Consider the following 21,016-nt stretch of genomic DNA (forward strand, 5'->3'; position numbering starts at 1 on the left):
CGTTTCCTGGTTAATTACACACGTAGCCAATCAGAGATCACCTTTGTTGGGGAGTAGAGAACAGAGAGGAGCACTAACATGGAAACAGGCAGTTATAGTTCCAATACTCAAACCTGGAAAAGACCTGTCAGATCCAGCAAGCTATAGACCCATAGCATTAACATCACAGTTAGGCAAAACTATGGAGAGGATGGTAACAGATAGGCTAGATCACTATATAGAAAGTAAAGGGCTTCTTTCACCGTATCAGTCAGGATTTCGTAAAGGGAGGGGGACAATGGATTCTATATTATGCCTAGAGTCAGAAATTAGGAAAGCTCAGACTAACAAAGAAAGTGTAATTGCTGTATTTTTTGATGTTGAAAAAGCGTATGATATGCTTTGGAAGGATGGGCTTCTAATTAAACTCGACAAATTAGGAATAAATGGTAAGATATATAATTGGGTATTAGACTTCCTGAACGGAAGAGCAATAGAAGTTAGAGTAGGTGCAGAGTACTCAAATAGGTATGCAGTGGAAAATGGTACCCCACAAGGCAGTGTATGTAGCCCAATACTGTTTAATATTATGATTAATTACATATTTGATCAGGTCAGAGGAAATATAGAAAAGTCACTTTATGCGGATGATGGGGCACTCTGGGTTAGGGGTCGGAATATAGATTATTTAAGAAAGAAAATGCAACCTGCAATAGGGAAAGTAGAACAGTGGGCAAATGAATGGGGATTTAAATGATCAATTTCAAAATCACAAGGTATATGTTTCTCTAAACATCATAAAACAGTACCACTTAAATTATATGGGCTAGATCTTGAGCAGGTCAAGGCTGTGAGATTTTTAGGAATGCTTTTTGATGAGAAGCTGACCTGGGGTCTGCATATTGATAAAATTAAAAACAAATGTAAAAAGATTAGTGAGATTAGTAAATATTCTGAGATGTCTGTCAGGGCGAGACTGGGGAGCAAGTAGGGCATCGCTCATAAATATATATCAGGCTCTTATGAGGGCTGCCTTTGATTATGGCTGCCTAGCATATATGTCGGCATCACAATCAAATCTTAAAAAGCTTGATGTGGAACAGGCGCAAGCACTTCGGATATGTACTAGGGAATTTAAATCATCACCAGTGACTGCATTACAGGTGGAGACAGGAGAGATGCCGTTGTGTATCAGGAGGGTTAAGATCATGCTGGCATATTGGGTAAATCTACAAGGGCATAGCAGGGGGCACCCCAGGAAAGCCATCAAAACCATTATAAAGGGACTTACGCATAAAATATGGCAGGAATACTGGGACACAGCGGACACCGGACGACACCTATATACCATACAAAAACAAGTAGGCATGAGTGTGAGGCAGGGCAGAAACCCAAAGGAAGAGATGATAATTACGCGTCTTAGAATAGGTCATGCTGGATTAAATCTAGCATTAAACAGAATAGGAAAACACCCCACTGGACTCTGCACACACTGCAATACACAAGAGACAGTGAAACACATTCTGTTAGACTGCAAAAGGTATGAGGAGGAAAGAACTGAGCTAGAGATGCAGACTGGAAAACAAAACATGACACTAGAGACCGTGCTGGGGAAAACATCTGGGGAAATGCACCGCCCCCTAATGAACTATTTAAAAAGTACTGGTATAAGTGAGAGAATTTAGTAATCTATAGTACGAATAACTAGTATATAGCTATTTATCTCTTTATTTTCTTTTATTTATGCAGTATTGTTTTGGTATTATTATTATAAGTTTTTGTTCCTATTTATTTTTATTATTTTTATTTATTTATTTATTTATTTATTTATTTAATTTATTTTATTTTTTCCTGCCAATCTACTGCCCACACACCAGTCCAGTAGGTGGTGGTAATGCACCTTTAGTGGCTTGCCAACCGCCATAATTTTTTTTTTTTTAAATAAAATAAAATAAAATAAAATAATGAGGACTTGTAAGGAATGATACACAGGAGCGGAGCGGGAAAAGAAAACGGAGTTTTGACGCCGAGGTGATGATGTTTGTAGACTAAAGTACAGATGCAGTAGTGGCACAAATATAATTTTATTCAGCTAAGAGTCGTGTACAACTCACAGTTTGGTAACTTTGTGAACTGTTGGTTTAAGTGAAGTGCAGCTAGGTTCTCTGCGTTTGTTGTTTTGCACTAGCTTGAAAAGGGCTAAGTATAAACTGTAACCCGTGGACATTAAGCTAATGTCGTCGTGAGAGACGGACAGCTGTAACCGTCACCGCAGTTTTCACCGTGAAACTGAAGGGACAAGGACTGTGGAGAACTGTGCTAAGTAGCACGGTAACTACGCCTGTGTAAGGAGGGACTCTACCGCCGAACCTGCATCGCTGAATCGACTATTACCTGTTGGACCCTCGCTACAGCGGATTCATTCCCAGCTCGTTTCCAAGTCAGCTAATTCTTCTCGGTGAGCAGTGGTGTGAGTAAGGAAGCAAGGAGTTTTCTTTTTTTTTTTTGTATGTGCACCAACTCACGGGCCTCAACGGGAAAAAAAGCAGAAAACCCAAGCACTCGGTAAAGTTTTGAACATTTTTAAAAAACAAAGGGTTTAAGTTGTTCCATCCAAACTATATGGTTCGTGGTGTTTAATGTTTGTTAAGCTAAACCCATCTGAGGCAGTGGTTATCTCCGGTATGTTATTTTGTGAGGAGGACATGAGTATTTGAGTTTACTTGTCTAAATTTGTCTATTACACATTCATACAGTTTGAGTTGTTAAGTCAAAGCATAAGGAGAATAAATAATTTTTTTTGTTAAACATATTACTTGGCTGCTTTGAACTTAAAAAAAATTAATAAGGTTTGTATATATTTGAGATTCGATTTGAGATATATATTATACATTTTTTTTATTACTTATTTTGCCATTAGTTCTATGTCTAACACATTACAAAAGAAAATTCTGTCTTTGTACATAAACCATACGTTAAGTGCACCGTATCATTTCCAGAGAATCAGACGTGTGAAACTGAACAGCGGCCGAATCAGACAGCAGATCAACGTGAAGACGTCGGACTCTGGCGGATTCTCTTCATCGTACTCTTAACAATTAACTTTCTCGTCATTGCTGTAGTCGCAGGTGAGTGTAAATATACTCCAGCTGTAATCTCTTCTGTTTTATATATAATCATTTATATATTTTAATAATGAACTTTCCGTAATTTTGTAATTATTATTTAAATATTTGATCATTTTTGTGAATAAAAGAGGGGGTAACGGTGGCATTGAGGTTAGCATTGTTGCCTCGCACCTCAGGGATTAACGGTTCAAATCGTGCCGATCCATGTTCTGCTCGTGCTTTGGGGGTTTTCCTCTCCAGTCCAAAGACTTGAATTGTAGGCTGATTGGCATTTCCAGATTGTCCGTAGTGTGTGTGTGATTGTGCCCTGCGATGGGTTGGCACCCTGTCCAAGGTGTCCCCCGCCTTGTTCCCTGGAATAGGCTCCAGGTTCCCCACAACCCTCTGTAGGATAAGCGCTACAGAAAATGGATGGATAAATGATTTTTGAGCTGTATGAAACAAAAATATAACTAAATGTAAGAAAAAAGAATCCCACAATCAGTGTTGGAGTCAGCTCGGTTTATTCAGACTGCATTGTGATGTTTAGTCTCGATCGTTACCTGCTGTGGAAAAACCAAATCTCCAAACTGTGACTGTGTCTTATTCTATTCATCTGTAAGGAATTAAACACTGTGTCACTGCTGTTCTAGGGAAATAATCAGTGACGGACTGGTGTGATGCAATGTGTACACAAACACACACACACTCATTCACATCTAGAGGCAGTTTATCTCAGCCAGTTCACCTACAGACGTGTTTTTTTCCACTCCTCCTCTAGTCTGTGAACAGAGGCAGGAAAAAAGAAAGGAACACAGGAGTGTGTGTATAAAACACAGTATAGCACTGACTCCCCTGATGTTTGTGGACCACAATTATAAAATAAAAAATATCTTCTTTTTTTTTTTTTTTTTTTTAAAGAGTGAGTCTGTGCTCCATTTTGTCCCCTAGTGGAATAACAATGAACTCAAGGCTGTAAACTCAGCTAATGACAGAATGTTTTAATGATGTAATTCTTCATTAACAAGTGAAACATTTAACACTGTAACTGTGTCTCTTTTTTTAAAAAAGAGAAAGTGTGGTGTGGTGGTGTGTGTGTGTATAGTGTGTTGTGTGTACACTGTACAGTGTGTCAGCCCACTCGACATTAGACTAAGTGTAATGTGAGCTGATTTTCAAATGAGTTCCACACCCTGACCCTAACCAATCCCCTATACTACTATATTATTGTACTGTACTACTGTATTATTACTGTAATGCCTTACTGTCTGGATGTTCCAGTAGGAATATAAATAAGCTCCAGTTAGTCCAGAATGCAGCTGCTAGAGTCCTAACTAGAACTAGAAGGTACGACCATATCACACCGATATTATCAATACTGCATTGGCTCCCAGTAAAATCTCGCATTAACTATAAAATACTTTTATTAACCTATAAAGCACTAAATGGTCTCGCGCCACAATATCTAAGCGACCTTTTGGTTTTATATAATCCGCCACGCCTACTTAGATCAAAAGATGCAGGCTATTTGACGGTACCTCGAATAGTGAAGGCTACAGCAGGGGGAAGAGCTTTCTCTTATAGAGCCCCACAGTTATGGAACAGTCTTCCTATTAGTGTTCGGGACTCAGACACAGTCTCAGTGTTTAAGTCTAGGCTTAAAACGTATTTGTTTACTCAAGCCTACCCTGACTAGATTCTGTTCTACTACTTTGCAGTCATAATAATCTTTTTTCTCCCTCTCTCCTTTCGCCGAGCCCCACATGAATTTATGGAGATACTAGAGATCCAGATCCTTTCTGCCTCTGGATGGAGCTCAAATCTTCTTTAATTCCAGACTGCTGGGACTACGGCTGCTCCTAAGGCCATACAGACTTCATATAAATCCATAATGAACTTTTTCACACTATCTGTTGTTACCCAGATGAGGATGGGTTCCCTTCTGAGTCGGGTTCCTCTCAAGGTTTCTTCCTCTTAAAACATCTTAGGGAGTTTTTCCTTGCCACCGTCGCCACTCAGTGGCTTGCTCAGTTGGGATAAATTCACACCTTTAATATCTGTATACCATGTTGATATTTCTGTAAAGCTGCTTTGAGACAATGTCTATTGTAAAAAGCGCTATACAAATAAAATTGAATTGAATTGAATTGAATATACCAGGGAGACTAATCTTTATAATTGTTTATCACTAAATAAATTCACTGCTTTTGTGAAATGTTCTCAGAAATCATCTGTGGAGATGAGAAGGTGTTTTTCTACACATTTGAGGTGAAAAAAAACCTTGCGGTGTCGTGGAAATCAGACAACACTCGCAGACTCGTCCTCTGAAGGTAAAAATGTTTATTACAGAAAGATGGTTAATACAAGGTAGAATAAAGCAGGATAGAATAATGAGAGCGCTCTGAAGTGCTTGTACTAAACCACTACTATGTATATGAAACGCAGAACATGACATAATTCTGTTTATCGATGAGAAGCAGTTTGAGGCAGTTCAAACAGGCTTTGTTTTAGGATCTTTTGAAGATGTTTAGAGGAACCTTGAACAGAATAACATGTTTGTATCTCTGTAAGCAGATAAACATTCTGTACTGATCTGTGATATGACATGGACTTCTTAGGCGTTATCCTCTGATGAACATGAACAAAATTATTACAAAGTAAAAATGAGTAATTTCCCTCACAGCGGTCACTGTCATAAACCCATACCAGGAAATAAATGGTAATAATTTTGCCTCCAGATCAGGAGTGGGTAAAGATAGACTGGTGATCTGATCTATATTATATATACGTAGCTTAGATAATGCCTCTCTGAATGCCATGGTGGGACGTTCCTGAGTTGAAGTACTGTAGAACTCCTAAGCATTAGATCACCCCAATTACTCCTGTATACACTTACCATGTCATCGTGATCTTTGCTTGACAAAGACAGTCACAAAACATATTTGACAGTTGAGGCCTCATTCTAAAATCACCAGATACCAAATGCACAACCGTTTCGTCCTGCTGCCACCACAAAATAAAAATGTTTAAACCTTAAGTAACGTAGTCATGGAGGGTGTATATATTTTTCACACTACATGAAGGGTGGGGATCCTTATAAACTGTGGAACAGAAATGTACTCAGTGTGTCTCCACCGCTTTATTTCACATTGGAGTGCAACCATTTTTCTTTTTTACCATCATGGACGAAACACTCGTTTCTTTTAAAACATCATCTTTAAATGTTTTTCTACCTCCTAAATAAACCCTCGGACTTAAGAGACGATCCTCTGAATTGTTGAAGCCCTGCTCAGGGTTAAACAACAACAACGTCTTTACAATATCTTCATGGATAAATTGTCAAACTAACATCTTGGGTTTTTTTTTTGTTTGTTTTTTCTTGGAGCAGAGGTCATGTCCTCTCTCATTACATCAGGTCCTCTTGTTCGTGAACACAGTGTTCTTCTAAGGGTCTTAGGATTTCTCGGAGCAGACATTGTAACAGATAGTTGCAGAGTTTCTTCTGCTTTAACTGCAACATCTTAACCATTATTTAAACACTGAGATGCACGACTCTCCCCTTAATTCGTTAACATAAACACATTTGTAAGCATTCTGTTCAGCAAAACCCTCCAGAAATCACATGTCTCTGTCTCACACAGACAGACAACTGCCCCCCCCCCCAAAAAAAAAAACCCAGACTCATTAACATAAACACTTTTATTGGGAGGGGGGCTAATCCCCCACACACCCCTTCTCCACCACTGCCCAGACACACAGGAGCCAGATTGACCCACTGATACAGTCGATAGGGTTACCCCCACCCCATGGTCATAAATTTGGTCACCTACAGAAATGGCGGCCTGAGAAGCACAAAGGGCCATAAATCAGCACACACTACTTTGACTGACAGTTTGACAGAAAGCATATGATATAACTACTGACATTGTATAACATTGTATAAGGCGATATAAACAGACTATGTTCTAATGTTTAATTGATTAATATTTTGCCACTTTTGATAGAGCTGCTTGGGTTTGTATATACCATAACAAATTCAGGATAATTCAGTGGTTAGCTAATCAATTAACATCTTTAATTACTATTTAGTCTTTGCCAGTTGTTAAGTGGATGGGAATCACAGATGCAGAGCAGGCTCATGAAATATTTTTATTTAAATCTTTCATTCTACTTTTTAATAATAAAGACAATAACAGTATACTGACATGGAGATACTAAGACATATTCCCTTAGCCTCCTTATTGTTATTGCAACATAGTCCTTCAAAATTTAATCTCCCCCCTAATCAAACTCAATGTATCAATAGTTGCGTTTACATGGACAACAATAATCCACTCTTAACCCGATTAAGACCATACTGTGATTAAGAAACTACCATGTAAACAGCAAATTTTACTTACCTTAATCTAATTAAGGTCATAATCGAATTAAGCTCTAATCGAATTAAGACGTGTGGAGTACTCCTGTTTTAGTCGCATTATGGACGTGTATTACAGACATGTAAACACCTTAATCACATCATGAGCGTCGTGTGAGAGCTTTCACCGCATTTTGCGACAGGACACGATCACACACGACAGTTTTCCGTTTTACCGCGAACGAGAGTACGGCTGTGTCCCAAACCGCACACTTGCCTACTATAGGCCTGTAGTGGGGAAAATACATGTATCTCGGCTACTATATAGATAGAAATTACGTGGTTTGAGACGCAGCCCACGGCTTCAAGCAGTTGTCTGTTAGCACGTATAGCATGACAAATAATTAACTGCACTTAAAGCGTTCGTAAAAAACCCCAAAAAAACACCCAAAACTGTATACAGTACCATAATGAAGACGAACGGTATGTTGATGCGTGAAATTCTGGAGGGACGGCCTGGCGCGGTGACGTAATGACGTGGGCTGTTAATCTAATTATGTTCTATAACATGTAAAACGGGAACATGACAGGAGTATTCTAAAAGTGACTCATGTAAACACCTTAATCAGATTATTATCTTAATCAGAATAAGGTCAATAATTAGATGTAAATGTAAATGTCCATGTAAATGTAGTCAATAACTCTACCTATTAAATCATTGCGTGTTTTTGTCAATGGGGTTTTTGAATGGGTTTTTTTTTTTGGTTAAATGCCTGAAATAAGGTCTGTGGTTAACACAAACTCAGGATATGTTCACATTTTATATTACGACATAAAATACATCAGTAATACCCTACTCAGGATTTTTTTGTTTGTTTGTTTTCTGTTGTTTTTTTTTTTGTTGTTGTTTGTTTTTTTTTAAAAAGAAGCTTTTACGTGTATTGAAAAAGACGGTTGCTAACAAGTGGCTAAATTGTATCCTACTACAGAGGTTGTTGCGGACATTAAATATCATCACACCGAACTGGAAATCTCATCTAGGCTACTACAGCCTCATTGTGTTTATACTTGTGCTCTTACAACTCAAACTTTCCCGCTTGTAGATTTATCAATTTATAGTATTTTCCAATTGTGGTGGTGGTGTTGTTTTTAAATAAAGATTGAAAGAATCATAAACTTTTGTTGGTCACATAGTTTTTCTGCAATAATCCAAAAATGGAGAAATCCTATTGGCTTTTTGTCGAGGGAACCGGGGTGATGGTAACTTCTGGGGTGGCCTACAAAAATACATCATCCCTGCAGGACTGACGACTTCCACATTAGTGTCTGACACTTGAGCAGGGGACATTCCTCTCTCTTAATGCAGAGATAAAGTCCATCTCTACAGCGGGCAATTACTACATTTATGATGGAGAAGATGCCAGCATGCATGTAACACCAGTCCCATTCACAAAGCGCCAGATTTTCTCAGGATAAAATTACGTTGTGAGAAAACAGTTTTTGTTATGTCAAGATCACGAGAAAACAACAGAAAAAAATTAATAATGTATGGCCGCTTAGGGCTTCCGTAAAAACACCACTAAAAGTTCAGTTTAAAAAAAAAGTCATTTTATTGTTTATTTCCTGCAGTAACCATATATCACAGAATTACAGACACACACACACACACACACACACACACACAAAAAATTAAACATTATTATAGCCTACAATTCCAACATCATGAAAGCATGTTTAGGGTCAAGTTTGTGAACGTCACCGTCATCTTCACTAGAGAATGGCTGTGAGTCCTTCATAGCTCTTTTTACTGTCCTGTACTAGCCTATAATAATCGCATCCTTGAACCTGAACCTACTTCCCTCCCCAGTTACAAAAGGGTGTGTAGACTTGTGCAGCCAGGTCATTGTCATATTTTTCCTTTAAAAGTTTCTTAATTTTTTTTTTTATCAGTTGTAATTTTACATTGAAAGTAGTAAAAAAAAAAAAAATTAAAAGTGTGCGTGTGTATTTATTTATTTATTTATTTATTTATTTTAAATTAATAGTAGCTATTCTAATAATCCCAAATTGCAAACCAACCTCAATCAGTTTCAGCAACGTAAGCTACTAGTTTAATGTTGTGTATTGTTTCATTAGTTTGTATTTGTTGTTATATTTACTCTTCTATTTTATGGACTTGTTTGAATAGAAAGAATAGCTTATCAGTGGCACCAAAGTCCATAAAAATATTACATGCAGTAATACTAAAGCGGTATAACTGAGATAGCACTATGTACATAAAAAAGTGTGTGTTTCTCAATAAATGGCTAAAAATAAAATAAAATTTTAAAAAAAGAGAAAAGCAAAAGACGAGTACAAAAATCTCTATAATAATATAATTTAGAATAATAATAGTTGAATAATGTAAAAGAAATGTATAATAAAATAAAAGTAAAATGACTCGTGAGCAATATCACGCGGCGCATGCGCAGTTGTTGTTTCCGTGTGTTTTCGGATTAACTGACCGCTATCAGTTTTATTGTTCGGGGTTTTTTTGCATGTGTGTTGGATATTTTTCTTTCCATCATGGAAATAAGGTTTGTATGGTGTAAGAAATGTACTAATGTGACACGTTAAATCAGGTTTGTAAATACAAATTTAAAAAAGGCCTTGGAAAGACAAAGCTAACTACCGAGTACCGTTATAACATTTAAAACATAGCAGGATATAAGGCGGTCCCTTTTCCCCCCCTCAAGCTAGCTAATTTTCATTATTTATAACATTTATATCCAACCAATTACTGCGTGCTCTCTCAAATATAACTCGTCGGTTAAATACGAATTAAACGAAACGAATTTTGTTGTTGTCGTTTTCTAGTTTGTCTGTGTTTTGTTAGTTACCAGCACACCAAGTGTGAGCTTCTGAGAAATTACTGCATCATTTGTGTTTTAAACAAGTATAAGAATTTCATATATATAGTCTAATGCTATACTGGGAGAAAACAGCCTTCACTGGAGCATCATAGGGAATCCCCCGACTCTTTATATATACAGTTCGAAAAGTGTTGTGAAAGAGCTTGATGATGATTTATTCAGGAATAGTGGGCGTGGCAGAAGTGTGTTTGAAATGACTGACAGGTTTTGCATAAACCAGGTGCGAGTTTGTTTTATGTTTAACCACCATCATCCTGTCTTATTTCCAAAACGAGATTCGTATCTTCAGCCAAGGAACATATCTGAACAGGCCCTATGCTGGAGTCTGGATTCCTGTTTTATTATTATTATTATTATTATTATTATTATTTATTATTTTCTTGGAGTATCAAATATTACACATAGAAGATTAGCTTATGTAGTAAAGAATGAGTCATGGAGTATCATCACCTCAAGCATTGGTGTCCCATCATACCAAGATGCGATGAATACAATATACACTATAAGCCTAAAAGTATGTGGGCACCTCCGGTAAATATACAGTGTGTGTATATATGTGTATATATTCATGTATATTTATACACTATGATGTTTAAATGGATGGAGTTAGTTTTTAAAATGTATTCCTTAACCAAATAATCAAACCCGTATACTGCTGCTTCACTCTTATAATGCATAGATGCACTAAAAAAAAACTGTCCTACCGTTCCATCTGTCTGTTTTTCCACAGAAGTTATTTGCTGTTTGCCCTTCTTCTTGTGATAGATAACGGTAAGTACTTAACCTCACTTAAATTTCAAAATTCAATATGCTGAGAAAGCGTATTTGACTTCCTGTTTGTACCCACAGTTGTGTGTGGGGGGGTGGGGGGGGTTGTTTGTTTTTAAGTGCCACAGACTGCGTAATGTGAAACCCACTGATCTGGGACGTTACAGTTGCCACATTCCTAACTCCATTACTGTCTATGTACAACTGAAGATTAAAGGTGTGTATGGGTGGTCTTAAAAAAAAAACTGCATAATTTTCACTTATCCGTCTTTTTCTGGAACGCGTCACACAAAACCTCAGAAACAGTGTAAGAAGTTTCATCTCCTTTTGTCTTGGCATTTCAGTGTGGGTGAATTAGGGAAGTGAAAAAAGTCAATGTGCGATGGAAACCACCACCGCTTGTGCATCAACGATTTCTATGTGGGACTTTAGACAAGCGTTTTGTATAAGGTCTATATTGAAAATTTTATGTTGTTGTTTACTGAGCTGCTGTGGGATTTCTTTTTTTTGTGTGTATGTTCAGCAGAAAGAAGAGTCTTAGAACCGACGCCTAAGCCGGGAAACAGTGGCACCATGAAGAGAGCAAGCGGTACCTCACTGTTTCTGCTCATATGTATTCTATTGTGCAGCCTCGCAGACTGAAGAGGTCATGAAGCCCAATGTGTGGAAAAAGCAGCTATCCAAGCTTTTCTTCACTACATTTAAAGTAGTACTTAACTAAAGGACATCCCAAAAGTCTTCCAAAATTTTTCATAATTAGTTTTTTATATATATTTAAAAAAAAATTGGCATATAGAAATCCTTCTCATGGTTGACTAGCAAGCATGCAATTACAACACCAGCTGCGTCAACACAAGTGGCAGAGATGACTCCTTGTGTGTTGACAAAGAAAGTAAAATTTTGCTTTAAAAAAAGTGTTCGTTTGCCCTATGTATGGAGACTTTTGGGACACCCTGTAATCAATAAGAGGTCTATATACACACACACAAGCTAGCCAGGGTCATAATCTCGTTTCTTTTTCTTCGACAGGTAAAGCATTAGACAAAATTTCTGCAGCCATCATGCACAACTAACTGATTTCCCAACAGCAGAAGTCCATGACATGAGGTGGACGTGGTAGTACTCAACCAGGAGTAATAAGTGAAACCACATATTTTGGTTTTGTCGGTTTAATTAGAGAGAGAAAAAATAAAAAGACAGTGCTTTGCCTGAGAGAAGGACGTTGCACTAGATTGGAATCGGATTCGTTGCAAACATTTATTTTATATTTATATTTCAAATCAGTTGTTTACATAATGTATTACAGTTTTATAGATTGGTAACAGTAGTGGACAGACTAGTAGCCTCAGGTGGGAAGGTTACTTGGTAGGGCTGCTGAGCTAGTGGTAACCAGCATTCGACCAGCAAAACCAGCAATTGACATCTTGAACAACACGCTTCAGAGCATACTAGCCAGCTATAATCTATCCTCGTGAGCTAGCTACATCCACACCAAGGATGTATCCCACTGCCTAGTTCATTTTAAACACGGAACCACTTCTGTCTGTCCCTTAAAAGATAGAATATCCTGGTGTATCTGTTGCATAAACCAGCAGTGACTACAAAGTAATTGGCATGCATTTGCACTTTGGTCTGATATGGCCAGTTCCGCAGTCCAGAATTATTGGCACCCTTCAGAAAAAGTATGTACAATGTGATATTTTTGAATTGCATGAGGTTGCTTAGATTCGTTCTTAGTATTTTTCCAAACAGTGTTCATTAGCAGTCCCTGTTGGTTTAGGATTAGGATTATATTGGGGTTTTTAGGGGTCCAAGCACTTAGTGTTGTATTTGTTAGGATGTTATATTTTCTTCTTATTCTGATTCCCTGCTGAAACCAATTGTGCAGACCAAACCGTACATCATACCAACGTAGTACTCCGTGTCCGAGCCCAGGCAAGCAAGATGGTCCCAATCGGATCCTAATGGTGGCCCTATAGCAGAAGCATTGAATCTCATGAACTGTGACACTATTAATAATAGTCCTACATCCAAAAAGCAACCAAAGTAATGCTAATGATCAAACGTTCCCCCCCACCCCCACGGATTCCTTGGGGTTTCCCAACCAGAAAAGCCTCGAGAACAATTTAGCCCTGCCCACTTAGAGGGTTTTTTTTTGTTGCTAATTTGAACACATTTTGTGAACTAGTGCTAGGACATTTTTTGGCCTATCAAAATTATAATTGTTTATCGCTAAATAAATTCACTGCTTTTGTGAAATGTCCTCAGAAATCATCTGGGGAGTTGAGATGTTTTTCTACACATTTGAGGTGAAAAAAAACCTTGCGATGTCGTGGAAATTAGACGGCACTTGCAGACTCGTACTCTGAAGGTAAAAAAAGGTTTATTACAGAAAGATGGTTAATACAGGGTAGAATAAAGCAGGATATAATAATGAGAGCGCTCTGAAGCCCTTGTACTAAACCACTACTATGTATATGAAATGCAGAACATGACATAATTCTGTGTCTCGATGAGAAGCAGTTTGAGGCAGTTCAAACAGGCTTTGTTTTAGGATCTTTTGAAAATGTTTAGAGGAACCTTGAACAGAATAACATGTTTGTATCTCTGTAAGCAGATAAACATTCTGTACTGATCTGTGATATGACATGGACTTCTTAGGCGTTATCCTCTGATGAACATGAACAAAATTATTACAAAGTAAAAATGAGTAATTTCCCTCACAGCGGTCAGAGCGAGTTGAACTGCCACTTCCCCCTCAGTCCTGTAGCTATAAACTTCATGTCTGAATCTTCCTCACTGACAATTTACAGCTTGTGAACAGAGATCAAGTTTCATCATGAAGATCCTCCACATTCACTTCTGTAAGTTTATTTCCTTTAGCTACATCACTGATCGTATTTAATGAGTACTTTCCTGATTGATACATTTGTGTATTAATGAACAGAGAATCACCACAATGAAGTATTTTTTTCCTCTTTCCTAGATCTACTTGTGTTCTGTGGAGCTGCAGAAAGTTTCACAGGGAAGTCGGTAGATTTGGGACAAAATGTGACTCTAAAGTGTCAGGTGTCTATAAGAGATGTGTTCTGGTTCCTGATGAAGCCGTCAGAACCTCCAGTGTTTATATTACGCTCTTACTCGAGTATTGCCCTGGAGCCAGTATACAGTAGCATGACCTTCAGCAAGAGATTCTCAGTGAAATATAACAGCAGTTTATTTATACACAATATCAGTACTAATGAATTAGGAGTGTATTATTGTATTCGAACTGGTTCACCTCCCCACATCAGCAGTGGAATCAGACTTTACATCCGGAATCATTCAGCTGGTGAGTTTATTTATTATATTCACAGGAAATGTCTGAGATAAATCAATACTTCATTATAATTTCACTGTGTGCTTTATTTACTAATGAATTTTAAACTATCTGATCTTTGTCATGTTTCCAGAGAATCAGACGTGTAAGATTGAAGCGCCTCAGAATCAGACCACTGATGAAGATATAGAGATCAGACTGTGGAGAAATCTCTTCATGATATCAGGAGTGATGAACGGTGTTCTGCTCATCGCAGTCACAGGTGAGTTATAAATCATTTCCTTTGTCCAGTGTGTAGAAATGCTAATATATTCTACACTGACTGAATTCAGCACCGGTTTAATCACTTCTGCTGTAATATTTTCAGAATAAACTTTCCTGCATTTTGTAATTATTACTTAAATATTTTATAATTTATTTGAATAAATGAGTTTTCACAGTAGTATGATACAAATTTATAACTAATTATAAAAATCCCACAATCAGTGTTGGAGTCAGCTCGGTTTATTCAGACTGCATTGTGATGTTTTAGTCTCGATCGTTACCTGCTGTGGAAAAACCACATCTCCTAACTGATGTGAAGCTTCAAGAAGTCAGTGGATCACAGGTAAGTCCACTGGATACAAATACACACTTAACACTGTTAATACATAACGTTGGTGCGTATAGTGTGTACAGTGTGTTATGTGTACAGTGTGTTAAATCCTGTTTTGAAGTAAAAAAAAAAAAAAAAACACTTTAAATGTATTTAACAGATAAATCTACACACAGTCCTCATGACTTTTTTGCTCTTTTACAGAGTTGGTTACCAAAAGTGCATAATGATAGCAGCAACACTGTGGTGCAGTTTATTCCGTTTCACCTTTATTTAATTTCTTTTTATGGGGGAATGAATTTACATTGGCCCCACTAGGTCTTTGAAAAAAGTGGCCAGTCCCTCATGATATTTACCGCCCCCTGCTGGGCATTTGGGTAACTTTCTCAATTCCATAAATACAATTTCTTAAGAGTTAAATTTGTATTAGACATTTTAATGCAGTCCTAGCATATCTTAAACATTTCATCTAAAACATTGTATAAAAATATTATAAAATAATTTTAGACTATGTTCTAGGTCTCTGAACAAACATATTTTCACACAAATATTACATTAGTTTAGTAATCACTTGTGGGTTGTTGTTGTTTTTATTTACGTCATTATTTTTATCATTTAGATAAAGGTTTTTTATTGACTTTTAGTTTTAGTTTTTTTTTTTTAAATAGAATTTTCACTTTGTGATACAACCTGGTCACCACTAGGGGAGCTTCTCTTTCCTCTCATTCTCTCTGCAAAATTTCAGACCTTTACTTATTTACCTTTACTTATTTAGGCTAGTATTTAAACAGATGTTGTGTTTCAAATATAATTATGTAAATTATTTAGTATTTACTTACATGTGAATGTAAATTGATCATAATATCACATTGTCAAAATTTACTACAATTCAACCATGAGCTCTTAAAAACTCAAACATCGATGCCTTCAAAACCAGTGTAAATTGTGATAATTGTACATAACCCAAGCTCAGGATCGAACCGAGGCTGTCATTAAAACTACATGCTTGTCAATTTCTACAGCATTCATAAAAAATCACACCCTTGCTGTTTATTTGCATTCCACAAAGATTTTCTGTTGTCTTTCATCTACGTACACTTATCATTTTTCATTCAGAGGAACATTTTGACTATTCACTTTACTCACTTTACGAATGTACTTCCTAAATTAAATGTTTTCTGTGATTCCTGAGTAAACATGTCAATAAAATCAATTACAAATAAAATGGCAGTGCTAATGGTCTTGAATGATCTTTTGTGTGAAAATTTACTTTAATGGTGTGGGTGTGCAAAAAAACAAGAGTCATGAGTAAACACACACACTCACTCACACACACACACACACACACACACACACACACACACACACATTGTGGTCTGAGCAAGATTCGCTCCTCCTTCCATATACCCCAGTGTCTGAAGCTCAACTGAAGTGTTTCCTGACTGAAGCAGCGCAGCCTCAGAGTGTTTAACGCTTGTGTTCAGAATTCAGCATGAGGATAATAAAACTTCATTTCTGTGAGTAACTTCATACGTTTCTGATTCAGGAAGAAAACATCGAGTCAAAATCTGGTGTGATGCGTATTAATTAGCCGTTCTTCAATTTAGTTTTTAACATGAAGTGTAGTTTTCACATTTCTCCGTAGCAATGGGTCAAAAATCTTAAATGTTGGAACGTCTGCATCAACCACCAAAGATAAAATTGTGTATTGAACATACAGGACTTTATTATCAATTTACTACTATTCTTATTTGTTGTTTTTTTTGTTATTGATTTAGAGCAGTGAGCGGTTCTCAAAGTGGGGTCTGTGATTTTATTTTTCTTTCTTTTTAACTTGTTACAGTCCTGAAAATCACAGACCACCATTATCACAGTAATATTTATTATTATCCTGTTTGACTTTGATCCAAACCGCAATCGCTCAAATGCAAGCCGGCTTATAAATAATAAAATAACTGGGACATATGTTCCGTTTAGGAATATGGCTTAAAAAAATGACCAAAATCTTGCCGTACACGTTTAAACGATGAGCTTAAGACACTTTCATAAGTTTCACAGTTAAAGGGTTCCCCGAATGTAAAAAGTTTCAGAACCTGTGATTTAGGGATCTTAGATAATTAGATAATAAAGTCATGTAAAAATAAATAAATAAAGTTATTATTTTTGGGTTCATTCTGAATGAATTGTGACATTTTAGGTTTTAAAGTTTGCCGCTGCAAATGAACTCCAAAAACTCGAACACAACATCCAGACCCTGGTTTACAGCTGCGTCAGGACGACACCGTCCCTTTGGTAGGGTAACGTTTTTCTGAAATATTTTTCTTTCTTTTTTTCTCCAAATGTTAATTCATATTTAAAATGTTTTTTACAACTTGATACTTTAATAGATGTTACTCTTTAAAAAACAAATAAAAAAACAACTTTTTAAATATCATCAATTAAACTGTTTTTATGTTCAGGTTATTTTGCGACTGCAATTCTGACAGTGTTGTTTATTGCAATCATTGAGATGAAGACATAAGATAATGAGATAAATTGGGCGTTTGAGGCATTGTGTGTAGTCGTGGGCATGGTGTCTGTTGCTGTGAAGTCGGAAAGTCAGTTTAGACTTTCCGGTCTGGGGGGTAACCCTATCCACTGTATCAGTGGGTCAATCTGGCTAATTTGTGTCTGGTGGTGGTGGAGCGGGGTGTGTGGGGGGGAATAGTCCCCCTCCCAACAAAAGGTGTTTGTGTTAATGAGTTTGGTTTTTTTGGTTTGGGTGGAATACGTCTGAAAAGAAATAATGTTTTAATATGGGCACGTGTTTGTGTTACTGTGTGGGGTTATTTCGTTTGTGTAAACACATTGTTAGAAAAGCATTATGATTGAAATGTGTACATATATGAGTAGAATATTTGTTTTGTGAAATAAATGAAAACAAATGTTGATTATGTTTAGGGAGGCTGGTCTGCCTTTGAATTAAAAAGTTTAGGAGGCACAGCGTTTTTAAAAAAAGAATCTGATTAAAAGAATCGCGTGAATTACATAAATTCTGAAACATAAACCTTTAGGAACTAAAAAGATTAAAAGAGTTGTTTAACAAGAAATCCGTATTACATGTCTTCCAAAAAAAAACCAAAACCACACAAAACCTTTAGGAAGTAAAAATGTTTAAAAGAGTTGTTTAAAAAGAATAGCGCGTATTACATGACTTCTAAACAAAGATCCTTACGAGGTAAATGCGTTAAAGTGCTGGCTAAAAGAATCTCCGTCATGTTTTAAACTAGGAAAGAAGTTTTTTTTTCCAGAGGTGCATTCCATTCGCTGTGTTAAGCGTTAATGAAAGTTAAACCGAACCCACCTCACTCTCTCGCTAAACCCCGCCCACACATAAGTGTTTTCAGACACGCCTCTCTCTCTCTCTCTCTCTCTCTCTCTCTCTAAACACGCCCATACAAGTGTTTTCATCGTAGACAGTACGTTCTGTCAAGCTGTCAATCGTAGAGGTAGAAGTAGTAGGGCTAATTTATGGTTTGTGTTTTTCCTGACCGACAGTTCTGTAGGTACACCTAATTTATGACCAGGGGTGGTGGGGGTGGTGGGGGTAACCCTATCCACTGTATCAGTGGGTCATTTTGGCACCTGTATGTCTGGGTGTGTGTCCTTCCTTTCCTTGGGGTGTGTGTTTTGTGTATTGTGGGGGATCTCCCCCAACAAATGTGTTTATGTTAATGACACTGTTGTGAAACGTGTTTCTCCCTGAATTAATCACAAGCAATGTATATATGTATACCTTTTTGTGGTATAAGAGAATGTTTCTTCCTGAAATTACTTTTGTGGTATTGTTTTATTTTGAAGCTTAAGGATGGTTTAGGTGAAATATGTCTGAAAAGAATGTTTAATATGGGCATGTGTTTTTGTTACTGTGTGGGTTATTTCGTTTGTGTTTTCGGTTAGAAAAGCATGATGGTTGAATGTGAATATATATGAGCAGAATGTTTGCTTGTGAAATAAATGTAAACAACTGTTGATTATGTGTTTGGGGAACGGCGTGACTTTGAATAAACATTTACTGAAATAAAACCCCTGAAACAGATTAACCATCGATATGGCCAAAGAAATGTAAAAAATGTTTTTACATACATTCTAAACATAAACCTTTAGGAGGTAAAACGTTTAAAAGTGCTGTTTAAAAGAATCATGCGTTTTGTTTCAACTATAAACAAGATTTAGGAAAATGGTTCGCCAACGAGGATACTTATACAGAACTGCCGTTAAATACATACGATTTTGTCTATGCTTTGACATCCCATGTCCCCACTGGATGACAGTCAAGTCGTGTACATTTAGGCCTTCTGTAGCACTGTTTGATCTGAATGTGTGATCTTTCCTGGCAGTTGTGTCTCTGTGTGTGAGAGAGACATGTGATTTCTGGGGGTTTTGCTGACCAGAATGCTTACAAATGTGTTTATGTTAATGAATTAAGGAGAGAGTCGTGCGTCTCAGTGCTTAAATAATGGTTAAGAAGTTGTAGTTAAAACACAGAAGAATCTCTGCAACTTTCTGTTACAATGTCTGCTCCGAGAAATCATAATACCCCTAGAGGAATGCTATGTATTCACCAACAAGAGGACCTGTTGAAATGAGAGAGGACCTGACTTCTGCTCCAAGAAAAAAAGAACCAAGATGTTAGTTTGGCTATTTATTCATGAAGATATTGTAAAGACATTGTTGTTTAACCCTGAGCAGGGCGTCAACAACTCCAAAGATCGTGTCTTAAGGCCGAGGGTATTTTTACGAGGTAGAAAGACATTTAAAGATGATGTTTTAAAAGAAATGGGTGTTTCGTCCATAATGGTAAAAAAGAAAAAATGGTTGTACTGCAATGTGAAATAAATCGGTGGAGACACACTGAGTACATTTCTGTTCCCCAGTCTATAAGGATCCCCACCATTAATGTAGTGTGAAAAATGTACATACCCCCCGTGACTACATTAGTTAAGGTTTAAACATTTTTATTTTGTGATGGCAGAAAGACAAAACTGTTGTACATTTGGTATCTGGTGATTTTAGAATTAGACCCCAACTGTCAAATATGTTTTGACATAGAATGTGAATTGCTTTGTCAGGCAAAGAGCACGATGGTATGGAAAGAGTATGATGAGGTGATCTAATGCTTAGGAGTTCTACAGTACTTTGACTTGGGAACATTCCAACATGGCCCTCAGAGAGGCATTATCTAAAGTACGTATATATATAATATAGATCAAATCACCAGTATGTCTTTACCCACTCCTGATCTGGAAAAATGATTACTGTTTATTTCCTTGTATGGGTTTATGACAGTGAGCAGTCATATACACTATAAGCCAAAGTTATAGAAACAGGAAAGGTAAAGCTTTCAAAATATTTTAACAGTTGAGGCATATTTCAACAGAACAGAATATTAGACATTTAGTGTAAACTAGTGTCAAAAAAATTCTCTGAAATATATCGGTGAAAATATTGTTCCATTTTAAAGGCATCATATTAGAAACGATAGTACAGTCTTTGTTGATAAGTTACAAACTCATACTTTATAAGAAGTTGTTTAGGAGCATCTGAATCTGGCAAATAACTTTTATTCCATTTAGGCATGCAATAAAAGTTAATAAACAAATTAGGAAGAAATTACTTGTACACTACTGCTGCGGATATTAAGTCAAACCATTTTGTTCAAACTTCAGTGTGATCCATAGAGTAGCAGAAACTTATGGCACCTTATGAATACCATGTGAAGGATTAAGTTGACTAGTCACTTACAGTTACAGAGACATATCCTTGTGCAGGATCACTTTCGCACCAGCATTGCCCATTGACACGTCTTCTACGTCTTCACGTCATTTGATGCTCATGTAGATAACATTACTAGGATAGCTTTCTTTCATCTCAGAAATATTTCTAAGATAAGAAACATATTGTCACTACATGATGCAGAAATATTAGTTCATGCTTTCG

General features: G+C 36.9%; 1 protein-coding gene and 1 long non-coding RNA gene across 11 annotated transcripts in view; both read left to right on the forward strand.

Moving 5' to 3' along the window:
* The first annotated feature begins 349 nt into the window (after positions 1-349).
* LOC128602833 (uncharacterized) lies at positions 350-16,505 on the forward strand. 10 transcript variants are annotated; one of them, XR_008384890.1, is made up of 10 exons: positions 350-2,437; positions 2,979-3,107; positions 5,311-5,416; positions 11,086-11,126; positions 11,647-13,494; positions 13,850-13,987; positions 14,110-14,454; positions 14,576-14,704; positions 14,975-15,049; positions 15,242-16,504. It is a non-coding gene; the product is annotated as an uncharacterized LOC128602833 (long non-coding RNA). The 10 variants fall into 10 exon arrangements; XR_008384891.1 differs by having other exon boundaries at positions 351-2,437; positions 11,647-11,784; positions 12,153-13,987; XR_008384896.1 differs by having other exon boundaries at positions 351-2,437; positions 11,647-11,712; positions 12,153-13,987.
* A 14-nt stretch (positions 16,506-16,519) lies between these two features.
* The window catches only part of LOC128602829 (uncharacterized), a 56,251-nt gene continuing 51,754 nt past the window's right edge, over positions 16,520-21,016 (forward strand). The window contains exon 1 of the mRNA XM_053616901.1: positions 16,520-16,554. Within this exon, the coding sequence (XP_053472876.1) occupies positions 16,530-16,554 (25 nt within the window). The 5' untranslated portion in view covers positions 16,520-16,529. The remainder of the gene's footprint in view (positions 16,555-21,016) is intronic.

Source organism: Ictalurus furcatus, chromosome 27, assembly GCF_023375685.1.
Source record: "Ictalurus furcatus strain D&B chromosome 27, Billie_1.0, whole genome shotgun sequence".
Taxonomy (NCBI): domain Eukaryota; kingdom Metazoa; phylum Chordata; class Actinopteri; order Siluriformes; family Ictaluridae; genus Ictalurus; species Ictalurus furcatus.